Source organism: Ursus arctos, unplaced genomic scaffold (assembly GCF_023065955.2).
Source record: "Ursus arctos isolate Adak ecotype North America unplaced genomic scaffold, UrsArc2.0 scaffold_8, whole genome shotgun sequence".
NCBI lineage: Eukaryota > Metazoa > Chordata > Mammalia > Carnivora > Ursidae > Ursus > Ursus arctos.
In genome coordinates, this window is record NW_026623100.1 from 48895656 (window position 1) to 48911893 (window position 16238).

The window sequence follows — 16238 nt, forward strand, 5'->3', positions numbered from 1 at the left end:
ATCAATTCCATTCATTACTCAATGCTCATAACTATAAGTGTACTATTAATCCCCTGCCTATTTGACCCATCCCTGCCTCCCATCTCACCTGATAGTTGCCAGTTTGTTCTCTATAGTTAAAAGAGTCTGTTTTGTGTTTTCTCTCTTTTCTTTCTTTCTTTCTTTGTTTTGTTTCTTAAATTCCACATATGAGTGAAATCATATGGTATTTGTCTTTCTCTGACTGACTTCTTTCACTTAGCATTGTACCTTCTAGATCCATCCATGTTGTTGCAAATGGCAAGAGTTCATTCTTTTTTATGGCTGAGTAATATTCCCGTGTGTGTGTGTGTGTGTGTGTGTATGTGTATGTGTGTACAAAACCACATGTTCTTTATCCATTCATTTATTGATGGACACTTGGGCTGTTTCTGTACTTTGGCTATCATAAATAATGCTGCAGTAAACATAGGGGTACACATATCTTTTCAAATTAGTGTTTTATGTTCTTTGGGTAAATATCCAGTAGTGGAATTACTGGATCATACATTAGTTCTATTTTTAATTTTTTGAGGAATCCCACTTCTGTTTTCCACAGTGGCTACACCAGTTTGCACTCCCACGAACAGTGCACAAGGGTTCCTTTTTTCCCCACATCCTCACCAATACTTGGTGTTTCTTGTGTTTTTGATTTTAGCCATTCTGACATGTGTGAGGTGATATCTCACTGTAGTTTGTATTTGCATTTCTCTGATGATGAGTGATGTTGAGCATCTTTTCTTGTGTCTGTTGGCTCTCTGAATGCCAGTTCAATATTCACTCTTTTAAGCCTCCGATTTTTGGAGTAGCTGCTGTGTAGTGAGAGCTCGCTGATGGAGTACCCGTCTTCAGCTGTGCCTGTAGCCAGTCCTGAGACCTGCTGTTTGACCTTCTCCAGTGAAGTAACATGCCGCTTTAGGAGTAGTGGAGAGAGATAGAGAGCACGTTCCTCAGTACCCTTCCAACCAGTGTTCCCTCTTTTGCTCCCGCTGCTGTGTCTGCTTCCTGAAGTTCGCAGTGCTACGCCGTCCCGAATCTTTTTGGGGGATTCTTTCTGTGCTCTTATATGGCTGCTTCTTAGCGTCCTGCAGTACTGCCTTAGGATTTGTCTTTCTCATTTTTGCCAGTTATCATTGTCTCTCAGTGGTCCCGCTTTTAAAAGTTTGCTGCTGGGGACACCTGGGTGGCTAAGTCGGTTGAGTGTCTGCCTTCAGCTTAGGTCATGATCCCAGAGTCCTGGGATCGAGTTCTGCGTCAGGCTCTCTGCTCGGGGGGAGTCTGCTTCTCCCTCTCCCTGCTACTCCCCCTGCTTGTACTCTCTCTCTCTGTCAAATAAATAAAATCTTTAAGAAAAAAAAAAGTTGCTACTGTTTTCTCCTCTGTTTGTTTATGTGTTTTGGAAAATTTCTTTTAGTACAGTTGTAGAGAGGTTTTGGGACAGAGCTGAGGCAAAGACAGGTATTCAAATTGCTATTTTTAATCTTTAAAATAACATCCTCCTAACCCACCTGCATTTTATGGTGGGAAGTGAAAATAATGTACCCAGACTGGAAAATGCTGACTGGTTCCAGTAGATTCAGTGGAGGAGTCATTCACAGTTCAAAGGGCTTTTAAAAATTCACTTGTTCACAGAGTTACTGTTTTGTTTTGTTTTTTTTTTTCCGCTCATACCTAAACGTATTTTGCGTTTAATTTAGCCAAATGCAATCTCCTGAAATGATTCAAGAAGTCACAATATTTCATGCTCTCCCTTTTAAACAAGTAAACCTGTAGGGATTTAAAGGATTTTTTTGGGTAGATTTTTCCTTTAAAGTTAAAAGTTTTTGAAAGAGGACATTAAAAAGAAACCAGATCTTGTCTGGTCTAAAAGCCAAAAACAGTGTTAATTTTTCATGTCAGCCTGCAGTGTACCTCAGCTAGGCGATAGAAAGGAAAAGACAAGCTTTCAGATTTCATTGTGAAATTTGTGAATAACAGGACTGCTGGTCTGCCACATGCTGCTGTCCTTAGTCACCAGAGGCTTCTGGGGGGCCAGCTGTGGGATTGCAATGACAAGGCACTGGGTCCTGTCTTTTTACCAAAAGCACAAGCTAGTCATTAGCTTTACTGCTCCCTGCACTTTCAAGAGCTGGGAGAGGCAGACGGGTGTTTGCTCTGCATGCTCAGGAGACCCCCTAAACCTTGTGAGCTCAAGAGTGTGGTACCCAGCAGATGCTAATCTTAGTCAAGCACCTGTGGCTGCGTTTGTGCTGACTGAGCCAGTGTTGGCTTGATACCCCCACAGTTGGCCCCTTGTGTTGAAGTTAGCATAGTGGTTTCCTAGGGCTGCCGTAGAAGGTACCACAAACTGAGTGTGGCTTAAAAACCAGAAATTTATTGTCTCTCAGTTCTGAAGGCTAGCAGTCAGAGATCAAGGATCTGAGATCAAGTGCAAGATGAGGGAGCATCTGTGGTGTGCCTTTCTTCTAGTTTCTGGTGGTTTCCTGGCTGTTTTTGGCGTTGCTTGGCTTAGAGGTGCATTGTCCTGATCTTTGCCTTCGTGTTCACAGGGCATTCTCCCTGTGTTCGTCTGTCTGGTCCATATTTCCCCTTCTAGGGGACACCAGTCATATTGGATTAGGGCTCAGCCCAGTTATCTTGGTTTAACTTGATTACATCTGTGAAGACCTTATCTCCAAATAAGGTTACATTCTGAAGTACTGGGTTAGGACTCCAACCTGTTTTTGTTTGTTTGTTTGTTTGTTTGTTTTTTCAGGGGAACACAGTTCAACCCATAACAGGAAGAATGAAGCCCATGCCATTTGTGACTCTGACTTCTCTCTGTGTGCAGGGCCACTCACAAGGGTTCTGTAGGGAGTCCAGTCAAAGATGAGAAGGGAGGGTTATAAGACTTGCAGATGGGAACAGGTTAAAGGGTCCTGCCCTAATGGGTCTTGAGGTCAATGTACAGGGTTCTCCACGTTGTGGATGGGAATGCAGACTGTTTAAAGCAAGGGCAGATCCTGTCCTTGTGTTATTTTTTTTTTTTTAAGATTTTATTTATTCTTTTGAGACAGAGAGACAGAGCGAGCATGAGTGGAGGGGGAGGCAGAGGGAGAAGCAGGCCCCCTGCTGAGCTGGGAGCCCAACATGGGACTCAGTCCTAGGACCTGGAGATCATGACCTGAGCCAAAGGCAGACGCTCATCCATCTGAGCCACCCAGGCTCCCCATGTCCTTGTCGTACTACTTATTGTCCGGGAAGATGAGAGTTGCAGGGCTTGCAGAATTTGGGGCAGGGCCTCTGAGCCATGCAACATAGACAGCACTTACCTACTGGGCTCTTTTCATGTGCCAGATGGGAAATGGGATGGGTTGGCTCCTGGTGCAGGTGAGGAGGCAGAATTCAGTTGGACGTAGTGATCATTGAGGGTACACTTACTGTTACAGGGATATGAGGCTCCTATGCATGGCAGGTGTTATTCACCATCTCTAGTGTCCAGTGCGGTGTCTGGCTCTCAGGCACTCTGTATTTGTGTGTTGGATGAATTAATGCTACAGTTTATGTGTGTGATTATTTACAAATATATGGTAGAAAAGTAGAGATAATGTGCCTATTAGAGGAAGGAGAGCCTACTCTTTGCCCAGGGAATTGGGGAGGGCTTCCTAGAAAGAATGACATTTGAGTTGGGCATGTGGGGCTGGGGTTTGGGAGAAGGCAGGCCATTTCAAGTAGAGGAGGAATGTCAAGACCTCAAAGAACTCCTTTTAAAATTGTTATTGCTAATAACGTGTTATTATATAAGATGACTTCAATTCCATTTATAATGGGCCTGTCTTCTCTGCTGCTTGTTCTTTTACCATTCCCTCTGTTTTCCTTTTCTTCTAATTCCCTTCTTCGTCCCTAGAGAGGACAGGAAGGAGACTATATTTCTGGTCTTCACTGTGTTCCTAACTTAACACTGTGACCTCTTTGAGTGTCTGTTTTTTCCTTTAAGCAGGGGTTTGCACTAGAATATATACATTCACCAGAGTGTATCAAAGGCGGGATGTCCAGAATGGCTTCTGGACATTCTTCTAGAATGAATTCAAAGCGATTGGTTATTTACCCAACTATTGCCTCAAATGACACTAACTGCTGTAAGGTAACAAGAGTATACAAAGTGTGCTCTCTCATACTCTGGTTACAGTCTAGATGGACAAATAAGACATCCTCATGAAACAGTAACACTGTCCAGTGGTGCAGGCAGTCTTTGAACTTAGGAAGTGTTAAATTAAAACGATCAGTTTACACAGGAGTTTTTCTTTAGGAATCCCGACATCCAGTTTTTATGTAATGTATCTGAATGTAGTTTAATATTCTTTTTTAAAGTACATAAAATTAATAGGAAATCGTAGTACATCACGGTTTCATTTGTGCGGTAGACTATCGCATTGAACTATGTACGGTTTGTATCATTTTTCTAACACCATCTGTATTCAATATCTGTTGCTATGGAACAAATTACCCCCAAATTTAGCAGCTTGAAACAACAAATATTTATTATCTCATAGTTTCCAAGGATCAGGAATCCAGAGTGGTTTAGCTGGGTGGGTCTCTGCGGAGGTTACAGTTAAAGTTGTTGGCCCGGGCTGCAGTCATCTCAAGACTCAGCTGTGGTTCAAGGATTCACTTCCATGCTCAGTCACGTGAGTGTTGCAGGCCCTAATTCTTCGCAGGCTGTTTGGCAGAGAGCTCTGTCCGTGTCTTCAGGACATGGCTGCTAGTTTCCTCTGGCATGTGTGATAAGAGAGGGGGCAGAAGGAAGAGGGAGGGTAGGAGGGAAGGATCTTGCTAGAGCATGTCACCCTTACATACCCCATGGCATTCTTTTTTTTTTTTTTAAAGATTTTATTTATTTATTTGACAGAGATAGAGACAGCCAGTGAGAGAGGGAACACAAGCAGGGGGAGTGGGAGAGGAAGAAGCAGACTCATAGTGGAGGAGCCTGATGTGGGGCTCGATTCCACAACGCCGGGATCACGCCCTGAGCCGAAGGCAGACGCCCAGCCACTATGCCACCCAGGCGCCCCCCCCCCCCATGGCATTCTTTATAAACTAATCTCAGAAACCTCTGCTGTATGCCATTGGTCATACAGAGCAATCCGGGACTTTGTGGATGGGGATTATACCAAAGGCATGAATACCAAGAGGTGGGGATGGTCATCTTCGAGGCTGCCTTCCAGACATTCCCTTTGTTTTTATAGCTTCAGGCTCTGGAATTAGGATGGTTTCTCCAGTACTACTTTTGGAGAAATTTAGGAACTGAGAAGTAATTCTGCAATAATATATATATATTTTTAATTCACTTAGAGAGAGAGAAAGAGTGAGCGTATGAGCAGGGGGGAGACGCAAAGGGAAAGGGAGAAGTAGACTCCCTGCTGAGCAGGGAGCCTGATGATGCCACTCCAGGCTCAATCCCAAGATCGCAGGATGATGACCTGAGCTGAAGGCAGACACTTAAACAACTGAGCCACCCAGGCACCCCTGCAATACCATTTTTATTGTTTTCTCCCTTTATTATATATTTCTTTTTAATAAGAACAAAATCATGTTTTTAAAAAAAAATTGATATTTTCAGTCAATATTTAATTTAGCTTTTTATGTGGAAATTTTCACACTTCGAAAAGGATGAAGAACAACATAATGAACTTTCATGTACCCATCACCCAGTTTCAGTAATTACCAATTCACGGACAATTTTGTTTTCATCTGTACCCCATTCTCCTCTACCTTAGTTATTTTGAAACAAATCCCAGTTATAATTTGATTATATGTATTTTATTATGTCTCTTTGAAAAATAGGGAGGCTTTTAAACATCTCAGCAATAGCAAAAAATTTAACAATAAACTTTGGTAACATAAAAACAAACCCAGGTAACATAAAAACAAACCCAGGGTTCAAATTTCCCCTATTGTCTTATCCTTTAAAAGTAATTTTCGTAGTTTGTTTGAATTAGGATCCCAGCAACACCCATATTCCAGGATCCTTGTGGTTTTTCTTAGACTCTTGGGAGCTGGGATTTGAAGATTGACATTGGTTATTTCATTCATCTCCATCTTTTTATAGATGAGAAAACTTGCCAAGGGTCATGTGGCTGGTTCATTTAAAATTAGAGCCGAGATTTTCTGATTTTTAATCTTGGGTGCATTTCATTTTGAGCAGAAAATATTTTAAGACATGCCTTTGAGGGATGCCTGGGAGGTTCAGTCGGTTAAGTGTCTGCCTTCAGCTCAGGTCACGATCCCAGGGTCCTGGGATCGAGTCCCGCATTGGGCTCCTTGCTCAGCGGGGCGTCTGCTTCTCCCTCTGCCTGCTGCTCCCCCTGCTTGTGCTCTCTCTTTCTCTTTCTCTGACAAATAACTAAAAGTCCTAAAAAAAAAAAAAGACATGCCTTTGGAAGAATTTTCCATCCTTTGATTCCTCTGCATATTGTAGGCAATGACGTGAATACAGATCCTTATCACTTGGATTTGTTTGGTCCAAGGTCTATTTATTCCAGCTGTCAGTGCTCTCAGGGCCACGTGGTGGCAGTAACCGTACCACCTCTCCCCTTTTGAAAGGTTAATATGAGGCCTGTCTCTAAATAAATCGTCAGTCTTTCCCAGTGTGGTGTTCTCAATTTGCTGAGCTCCTCACTTAGCCATTCTGGACATCCTGCCTTTGATACACTCTGCTGACTGTATATATTCTTTTGCTTATTTTTATTCAACATGGTAGCCTGGAAATCACTCTGTATCAAGTCAGTTCTTATTTTAGGAAGGTTTTTTGTTTCTGTTTTTGTTTTGTGTTGTTTTGGTTTTTTTAAGTACTATATTACCATCAGCTTTAGGAATCCATGGCATTGTCTTAAATAGCAGGTCACAGAGAAGGAACTCTTAGCCTGGCACTGGGAGTCTTCACTATCTGCTATTTGCCTCCTTCTGGCTCCCAGGATGAGTTAACTTAGTTTTGCCATTCATGGAGCCATAGCTCCTACCTCTTAGTAGGCCCAGTTGGATTTGGGAGGGAGCCTTGGTCAGGACTCGGTGTCAAACACTTAAATCCAAAAGAATGCTGAGAATCTTTGCCACGTGCTCAGAGTAAATGATTATGGGTGTTTTTTCTTGTTCTCCACAGGCTCGTCAGCTCATCTTGCAGTATGGCTTAACTCTCAGTGACCTGGACCGACATCCAGAGGTAAGAGAGAGAGGGGTTGCCGTGTCTGGATATCTTGTTGAGTCTAGGAGAAAGGTCAGTGAGTCATACTAGGTTTTCTCCTGGGCTTTTGAATATTAAATTTGGCTAAAGTCAGGAGGGCAGAGGTTGTTAGTTTCCAGTACATTCCCTGTGGTTTAACCCTGAGGGCTCAGTATGAGCGTAGTGAAGGGAGACTGGACAAACCCAGGGCTGGACCCAGAGTTTCCTGTGGTCCTTGTACAGAAGTAGAAGGCCCACGGTGCTCAGCACTAAGTGGAGAGAAGAAGTAATCATCTGAGGCAGCCATGGACATTTGGAAACAAATTACAATGCAGTGCTATGGCAGAGATGGTTAAACCCATGGGCAGTCCAGAGGAGACCGGTTGATGCGGGCGAGCAGCGTACTCGCAGCTAGCATCGACTGAGCCCTTCCTCTGTAGCGCGTGTTAGGCTAAGTGCTAGGTCTGTATTCAGCTCCTTAGTCTCCAGTAGTCTTGAGGGCGCATACCATCATTATCACATTTTACAGGTGTGAAAAGACACAGAGGGCAAGCCCTTTGCCAAAGCCACGCTCACTGTAACAGGTAGAGCCTGAACATGAATTCCGATGCCTCTGGTGCTGGAGCGGTGCTACTTAGAAGGGTTTTGTGGGGAGAGGTAAAGTTTGAGCAGGAGAGAGCATTCCAGAGAGGGTACTAACCTGGTCTACCAACCTGTGTCATCCTGGTACATGTGGGCCTCGGGTGAGTCAGAACCAGGGGAAGTACTTGTTGGGGGATTTCTGTGGGCAGAGCCAGGGCAGAGTGTGAGTCCATGCTCAGCACTGTGAGGAGAGTCGTTTGGGCTGAAGGTGGACCTGGAACTCACACAAAGAAGGTTGCAGCTTTCCAGGCCCCAGAGATTTGCCAGGGCGTAGCCTGGCCCCAGGGTTAGTGCAGGGCGGGGAGAAGCAGTACAGGCTGTCTCTTCAGACAAAGCACAGGATCCGTGAAAGGATGGAAGCACAGTGAAGCTGAAGCTTGGTACACTTTATTTACACCTGTGCCATGCCAAGCAACTTGAACTTGTACCCTGAGGTTTTTTCATACTGCTGTTTTAAATAACTGTACTTAAGGCTCCTGCATTGTCCATGCAGGCAGAGTCCAGGAGTGATGTGAAATTCATAGCTTCCATAATTTCAGATCTTGAAAGATGAATGAACCCATTTCCTCCTGACTGCTCTTGTGGTTGGTGGTGGAATTTCCTAACAGTGGGTGTGGGCAAGCCCAGACAGGTGCTTTGGTGGGGTTATAGTGGGGGTGCCTCAGATAATTTCCAATTGCAGATCATGTCAAATGTGTGTCAGCTTTATAACACTTCATTGGGTTTTCTCTGTCTGCTCAAAACTGCCTTTCTTTTCGCCACATTAGTATGGAGACTTCTGAATCAGTGTTTCTCAGCCTTTTTTTCTGTTGCCCCCCCCCCCCCACGCACCGGTGAAACTTTAATACCATAGATGTACTGTGTATCTTTTCTGTACTTGGGAGCGATGTCACCCACATTGGGATTGTGTACTCTCAATAATTCTAGCTCCTCCACAGAGAAGCCCATCAATGAGAAAAGGGAGTGTAATGTCATTGGTAAGAGCTGGACCCAGGTGTGATTTCCAGACCCCGTATTTCTTTCCGTATTTCCTAGTGGAATAGCTTCACCTCTCAGAGCCTGTTTTTTGACTGCTTGAACGGGAGTAACTGTACCTAGTTAGTAGGGCTGCTAAGCATCTGATGAGTTATTACATATTCAAGCTTTGTGCAGAGGCTCTCAGTAGTTTCTGTATCTCTCTTCCCTCCCTCCCCCCCGTCTGCCCCCAACGCAGATTGACCTGGCGATCGATGGTGCTGATGAAGTAGATGCTGATCTCAATCTCATCAAGGGTGGGGGGTGAGTATTGTGGGGACTTTCTTGCTCAGGAGTATCTGCTGGTTAATCCTTAGCAAAGCAGAGTGGAAGGCAGAACATACAAATGGCCACTGTGATGTACGTGAGCTTGTCTTTCTACTAGGAAGTTGATAGCCTATGGCTGTAAAGCCAGCTTGGCATTTCTAGTCATGAGTAGCAGTTTGCTGCCTAGGAACCTTGGTCTCTTCGGTGAGATTATTCATCTTAATGGGTTCTCTGTATCTGCATTCCTCTGCTGATTCAAATTTTAAAAACTGTGTGAATTAAACCAAATATATTATTGGGGCTAGTTTATTAGGTCTGTGGGCTTAGTGTGCGATCTTTGCCTTAAAGCTGCTCTTACCCTTTGTGAGCAATTAGTTATATATTCATTCATTCATTTGGAAAACATTTATTGGGTATTTCTTTTTTTTTTTAAAGATTTAATTTATTATTTATTTGACAGAGACAGCAAAAGAGGGAACATAAGCAGGGGCAGAGGGAGAGGGAGAGGCAGGTTTCCATGGGGCTTGATCCCAGGACCCTGGGATCATGACCTGAGCCAAAAGCAGATGCTTAACAATTGAACCACCCAGGCACCCCTATTGGGTATTTCTTAAATGCTGATTTGGTGGGAAGGGAATGGTGAGTTGAAGAGAGTGAAGTTCCGCTCTGCTGGTTGGCTCTCCTAATCAAGCCGACTGCAGGGACACACAGTATGTTGAGCATCTCACCGTGCTCTAGCTGTCAGATAGTGGTCAGGACAGGTTGTTCAAGGCTTGTCCTTCTCACATTATAGACCCTTCCGTTCCTGCCGTGCTCAGATGACCTTGCCCTGAGCGTAGATGCATCTTAGCTGGGAGTGTGCCTGGCCTGACTGGGAACCATTTCTCCCAGACACAGGCTCATGTTTTCATAGTCCATTTACTAGAAGCAACAAGTCTCAGCTCAGGCTACCTTAACAAAGTGCTGTAGACTGGGTGGCTTCAGCAACAACAGTTTCTCAATAGTTCTCGGACTCCTGGCTCCGCCTTGTCACTGTGCCCCAGGGTGGAAAAAGAGCAAGTGAACTGTCTGGTGTATTTTCTTCTAAGGACATTAATCCTGTCAGACCAGGGACCCCCCTTACAACCACATTTAACTATAACTACTTCCTTAGAGGTCTCATCTTCCAAGTGCACATTGGGAGTTAGGGCTTCGATATATGAAATTTGGGAGGGACACACTTCGGTCCATTGCGTAGCATGGTGGAGTTGGGGATTTCCCTTTAAGAATTACAAATTAAATTTCTCATTAAATGGATTTGGGTTTACTGTATCTGACCTTGGTTTTCCAATTGACTTTGTGTCCTACCCTGTGTTTATTTGCCTCTTCCCATCCCCAGAGGCTGCTTGACCCAGGAGAAAATTGTGGCTGGCTATGCCAGTCGCTTCATCGTGATTGCTGACTTCAGGTACAATGTTGAGTGTTCTGAGCTGTCCACTGGGGAGGTAAATCAGACCCCAACCTCATCCCCATTTTATGGAGGAGGAAATAGAGAAAGGGAGGGGCTGTCTGACTTGCTGAGACTGATGACTAGGACTGAGGGCAGTGTCTTGGAGGATTTTGCTCTGTTTTCATGCTGACCGTACATATTACTATGTTATGTGTCCATTGGAAGGAGGAGGAAATAGCTTGTCACTCTGGTGACAAGAGCACATCCTCATACATCACTCATTTGATCCTTGCAGGGAGCCTCAGAGGAAGGACAGGCCCTGCCCACGGGCAGTGACTCAGCATGCCCTGCTTCCTCTGGGCTCACACATGACCTGTGTTGTGCGTAGTCTTTGACCAGGCTCTCAGGTTCTCATTCAAGGAGTCTGTAGAAGGAAGGCGCTTGGGCCGAGCATGTGCATTAAAAAAAAAAAATGTATTTACTTACAAGATATTATAGCTGTGGAAAGAACATAAATAATAAATATCTGTATAGTCACGAGCCAATCATACCCAGTTTTAACATTTTGTCGTGTTTACTTCAAATACCTCATTTCTTAAATAGTAAAACATAGCCAAAATGTTTAAAGCCCTGTGTGTTTGTCCCTGTTCTCTGCCCTTGCCTGCTCACTATGTCTGAATTTGATGTTTGTCTATACCATTGAGCTTATTTATATTTATTGTATTTTTTTACTTTTTTCCCAGGAAAGATTCAAAGAACCTTGGGGATCAGTGGCACAAGGGAATCCCCATTGAGGTCATCCCAATGGCCTATGTCCCAGTGAGCCGAGCTGTGACTCAGAAGTTTGGGGGCGTGATTGAACTTCGAATGGCCGTCAACAAGGCAGTAAGTGGCCAGAGAGTTTCCCAAGGGCATTCCAGGTTCTCGGTGTGGTGTCCTCCTTTTTGTGTTTGTTCGGTCCTCTGTTGCATAGCCTGGGTAGTCAGCTTTTATTTATTTATTTTTAATCAGATTATTGGTGTATTTTTAGCGTACGAGCTTTATTAGTTCCTGTATTCAAACTCGTGTAGGTATCACTACACTTAATGCAGCGCATAGTCTCTGTACAGGTGGGGGCACTGACTCTTTCTCTCAGTCCCTTGGAGTTTGGTGCTCCTCAGATGATCGGATCTTTGTACCTGCGGTCTGGACTGCCATGCTTCACAGTGGCTAAAAATGGGCTTTGGGGAGCGCCCCAGGGCAGGAAGTTTTCCAGGTTCCACGGTATAATTTTCCTTTTCTCCTCTTATCTCATTCTGTTGTTAAATGCCATAAGAAGTAGAATTTCCTGGGGGATGTGAACCCCTCATTAGGAATACGCTCCAGAAAACTTAGTAGAAATGTTTCTCTAAAGCTTCTAAAGTGGACTGTGCTTTTTTTTCCCTCTTACACTTAAATAAACTAGCAAAAGTAATAACCTAAAAACTAACTGTAATTACAGATGTAACTGTGTAACAAGTTTGGAAGATACAGAAGAGAAAACAAATTATCTGTAACTCTACCCTGATGCGTTTTTATGTTGATGTGTATTTTTCTGGTGTTTTTCTGATGTTTTAAAAATCAGTCCTAATCCAGTGGTCGTACAGAGCTCTGAATCTGGTTCCCTCTGTAGCTGAAAAGCCCGGACGAGACTGTTGGAGAGGGAGGTTCTCTCTCATGGCTGGGGCGACTCTAGACAAGAGCCCCAGCATCCTGCCTTCCTGGGGCTCTTCACTGAACTCCCACGCCCTCGCCTCCAGCCTGCAGGAGTGGCCTAGTTTCCTGGCCTGTGACTGTCAACATTCATGGTCCCAGATGCCTTTTAGTGCTCTAGGAATTTTGGATTAATTATCTAAAACTACCCCCTGCCTTTTTTTTTTTTTTTTTTTTTTTGGACCCCAGAACGCATCTCTGCTTCCTGTTTGGTGGGAGTGCCTGCTTGGGGAATGATGGGTGCATTACTGGGCACCTAATGTGAAGTGGTGAGAATGTTGCACCGTGTGGATAGTCTGCTTCTGTTGCTGTAGTATTTCATTCTAATAACAGCTAAGAATTGTTGAGCCCTTCCTGTGAGTCCTCACTGTGGTAAATGCTTACCCATATGGTTTATACATAAGCTGCCTTCTCAAATATGTATCATTATCCCCTTTTCGTAGTTGAGGAATTTGAGGTTCACAGAGGTTAATGGCTCCTCTGAGCCTCCTCTATACCTATGTGGCTTCAAGACTCAAATTTGGATGCCAAAGCTCCTGCTCATTCTTCATAGCACTGTCTTCTAGAAAGCATGAGGCACTGGCTGGAGCGGATTAATTAAGATACTTATCTTTGGACATCCCCTTCACTTTCCTGCCCCTCTCTGCCTACCTGTATCGACATCCTCTGTAAATGTGGAAAATTACACCTTCTAGGGTCCCGTGGTGACGGATAATGGGAATTTTATCCTGGACTGGAAGTTCGATCGGGTGCACAAATGGAGTGAAGTGAACACAGCTATCAAAATGATCCCAGGTAATGTGAGTGGGGTTCATTGAGCGTAGACACCCATGCACTTCGTACTGTCCCCTGCCTCTGGCCATAGGAGGCCTGACGGGCGTGGATTTGTAAGACTTGGTTTGAAAGAAAAATTTCCTTTGTACCATGCATGGAGTTTCTCTGGCTTCGTACCTTTGCTTCCTCTCCGCTCCCCCCGCCCCCGCTCCTCTCCTCCCCCCCAAGGAATAGTTGTTGCTTACCTAGCTGCTTGTTGGTTGTGCATTTCACAACTCATTTTAGTTGGGATAGGCCTGGAACTGATGGAGTGTCAGAGGGGCTGTGCCTGGAAATAAGCTCACCCTCTCTGCGTAGAGCCTTCCCTTCCAGAAGCTTGACTGTAGCCTCTTTCATTTTTGTGGGCTCTCTTGTGGAGAAAAATGACTCTGTTCGCCCATACTCATCAGATACCACAGGTGCCGCGCCGCATGTTACAGGGAATGCTTCTGTCCTAGAGCATGGAGTCTGCCTCAAGGAGAGTTCACGTAGACCCGGGGGAAGCTGTGCGTGGCTGTGTAGAAGCCATGCCTACAAATACGATGAAATGTGCTAAATTTGCTAGAGAAGTACCAAGAGTCTTGAGTACATGTAGGTTGCTTCCTTTAGAGAGTGGCGAAGTTCATGGAGGAGAGGTGGCTTTTGCCCTATGCCTTAGCATAGTGTAACCTAGACACTGCACTAAGTGTTTAAAAACGCCTCATTTGATTCTCCAGTTGGATGAGATCGTTATGGAGCAGGACATGGGTCACGGAGGTGAAATGACTTGCCCAAGGGCTGCATTGCCAAGAGGGGAGCCTTGGGTTGTCTGCCTCTAGACCCTGAACCTTAGTGCTTCTTCGAGTGCCAGGTTGAGGAGGGCTGGTATGACATGAACAGGTGGAGTGGGAGAGCCTCTAATGCGTGTAGCAGGGATCTGGGGCCCTGGGTAAGGCTGGGTGGGTATGCGTCCATGCCAGAGGAAGTATTGAAGGCCCATACGAGAGGATCAGATGGAGGAAGCAGATGTGAGAGATATCAGTCTTACGGTATTGAGAGACTAAGATTCTGACTGGGAAGAGTCCATGGCATAGAATATTCTTGGGCCAAAACTGGCTAATGGGGCCAGTATGGTCAGTTTAGCAGATTGTAGTGGCTGAGAGTAGATTCAGGAGCAGACTGCCTGGATGAGGTTCCTAACCCAGCTTCACATGTCCGTGTGAACTTTGTGCAGTTAGTTAATATCTCTGTGACTCAGTTTCTTCCTCTAAAAGAAGCTAATCCTAGTGCCTACTTCATAGGATTGTTGGATTAAATGAGTTAAGATAATGCCTAGTGCAGTGCGTAAAGGAGTGTTTGTTGAATGAATAAATCCCTAGGAAGAAAGGATAGTATTGTTTGTTAAATGAATAAATCCCTAGGAAGAAAGGACAGTATTGTCACCATTAATTAAATGTGCTAGATTCTAAGTAATCCATGCTATTTGAGAAAGAAAATGGTGTGAATATATGCCATGTAATAAGGAGCTAATTCTTCCAACCTTACTTTAGTCTGCTCTTTTAGTCTTTGACTGACAATCTTGTAGCAGATTTATTAAGCAAAAAGGAGGAGTTGAATTATGCTTTTTCTCTCGCTGAGTGTTCTCATTTAATAGAAGAAGTAATGAGCCAAGAGGGCAAGAGGAAGAGAAGCTGTAGAGGTCACTGTTAGTAAAATGGGAGCATTTGCCCCATAATGCAGATAAACCCAGGGGATTGTATAGGAAGCAGCTCACCAGTGTGGGCGCTGTTCCTCTGTAGGTGGATTTCTTGCAATGCCCACTAGGTAGCTCTGTTGCTCCTGCTCAGACCTTTCTTGGCTTATCAAAGTATTGAGCTGTCCTTCATGAGGAAGTTTCTCCTGTATTTGCCCTCTGCCTCAGTAAGTAGAAGCTACAGCCTAGAGAAGTCCAGAATCATAGTAGGAACTTAAGCTGAAGAAAATGAAAAAAGAGAGGTTAGATGTTAAATCATGCTACTAGAAGCATCAGTTTGGTTCGTTGCCTCTCCTGTTTTCTCTCTTCTTGCCTTGATTTGGTCTGTTATGATACTGCCGGACCAAAATCCAGGGAAGGGAGGCAGGGCAAGTTTCCCTGTCTGTCCCTGTTGCCCTGCGCTTGCCCCGCATACATTTGTGTGTGAGGATGCTTAGAGGACAGCTGGACTGGTGCCCGGCTGGTCACGCCCTCCCTTGGATGTTCCATTGGGTTCCACCCAGAGCACAGAGGCTCTACAGAGAGGCCAAAGCTCGTGGATTCTGGGCCTCATGCTCATAGTGAGCCACCTCTGCCCTTTCCACTACTGGGGGTGGTCTGTAACCTGAAGAAGGGGTGCTCTAAGATCAGACCTTCAGCTCCTGCCATTTGTCTCTGCTCTTTCTCCGAAGCCTTTTCTGAACCTAGTTTGACTTTCTCTGAATCGGGGAGCTGTCACCATGTATTACAGAATTGTTGCAAAGTATGGGTCTTGCATGGCTACGGTGCTACCTTTGGGAAGCTTCAGTTGGTGCAGTGACGTGCCAGGGACCTATACTTCAGCAGCTCCTTTCTCTGCTTCCTGGCTTTTCCTCACTGGTAGATGATTTTATTTGTTTATGTATTGGGAGCCATCTTGTGAAGTTTCAATTTTAAAATTCTTTTCTTTTTTTTCTAAGATTTTATTTGAGAGTGAGCGAGCGGCCATCAGAGAGAGAGAGAGAGAGAGATCATGAGCAGGGGGGAGGGCTAGAGGGAGAAGCAGACTCCCTGCTGAGCAGGGAGCCTGATGCGGGACTCGATCCCAGGACCCTGGGATCATGACCTGAGCTGAAGGCAGACGCTTTGCTGACTGAGCCACCCTGGTGCCCCTTAAAATTCTTTTTGATTGACACTGTTCAATATTACAAGAGTAATCGGTGAAAAGTCTCTTCCTTCTTTCCCTCCACCTTTTCCGCTATTAGATGGTGCTAAATTGCCCTCCATTGATTGCATCAATTTACCTCTCTACCAACAATTTTCCCTACACACTCATCCATCAAACTTGTTTTCCTGATAGTTGAACAGTATTATCTCATTGTGGTATTGTGTATATATGTAACTATTTTCAGTAAATGTTGCTTACAGTTGTAGTT

General features: G+C 44.6%; 1 protein-coding gene across 5 annotated transcripts in view; it reads left to right on the forward strand.

Moving 5' to 3' along the window:
- RPIA (ribose 5-phosphate isomerase A) overlaps positions 1–16238 on the forward strand; it is a 100160-nt gene that overhangs the window by 11826 nt on the left and 72096 nt on the right. For 4 of the 5 annotated variants that reach the window (XM_057309364.1, XM_044391664.3, XM_026481031.4 and 1 more), the window contains exons 4-8: positions 7157–7216; positions 9072–9136; positions 10518–10586; positions 11312–11453; positions 12995–13094. In XM_057309364.1, coding sequence (XP_057165347.1) covers positions 7157–7216; positions 9072–9136; positions 10518–10586; positions 11312–11453; positions 12995–13094 — 436 coding nt within the window. The remainder of the gene's footprint in view (positions 1–7156; positions 7217–9071; positions 9137–10517; positions 10587–11311; positions 11454–12994; positions 13095–16238) is intronic. The other variant, XM_057309365.1, reaches the window with a different exon arrangement.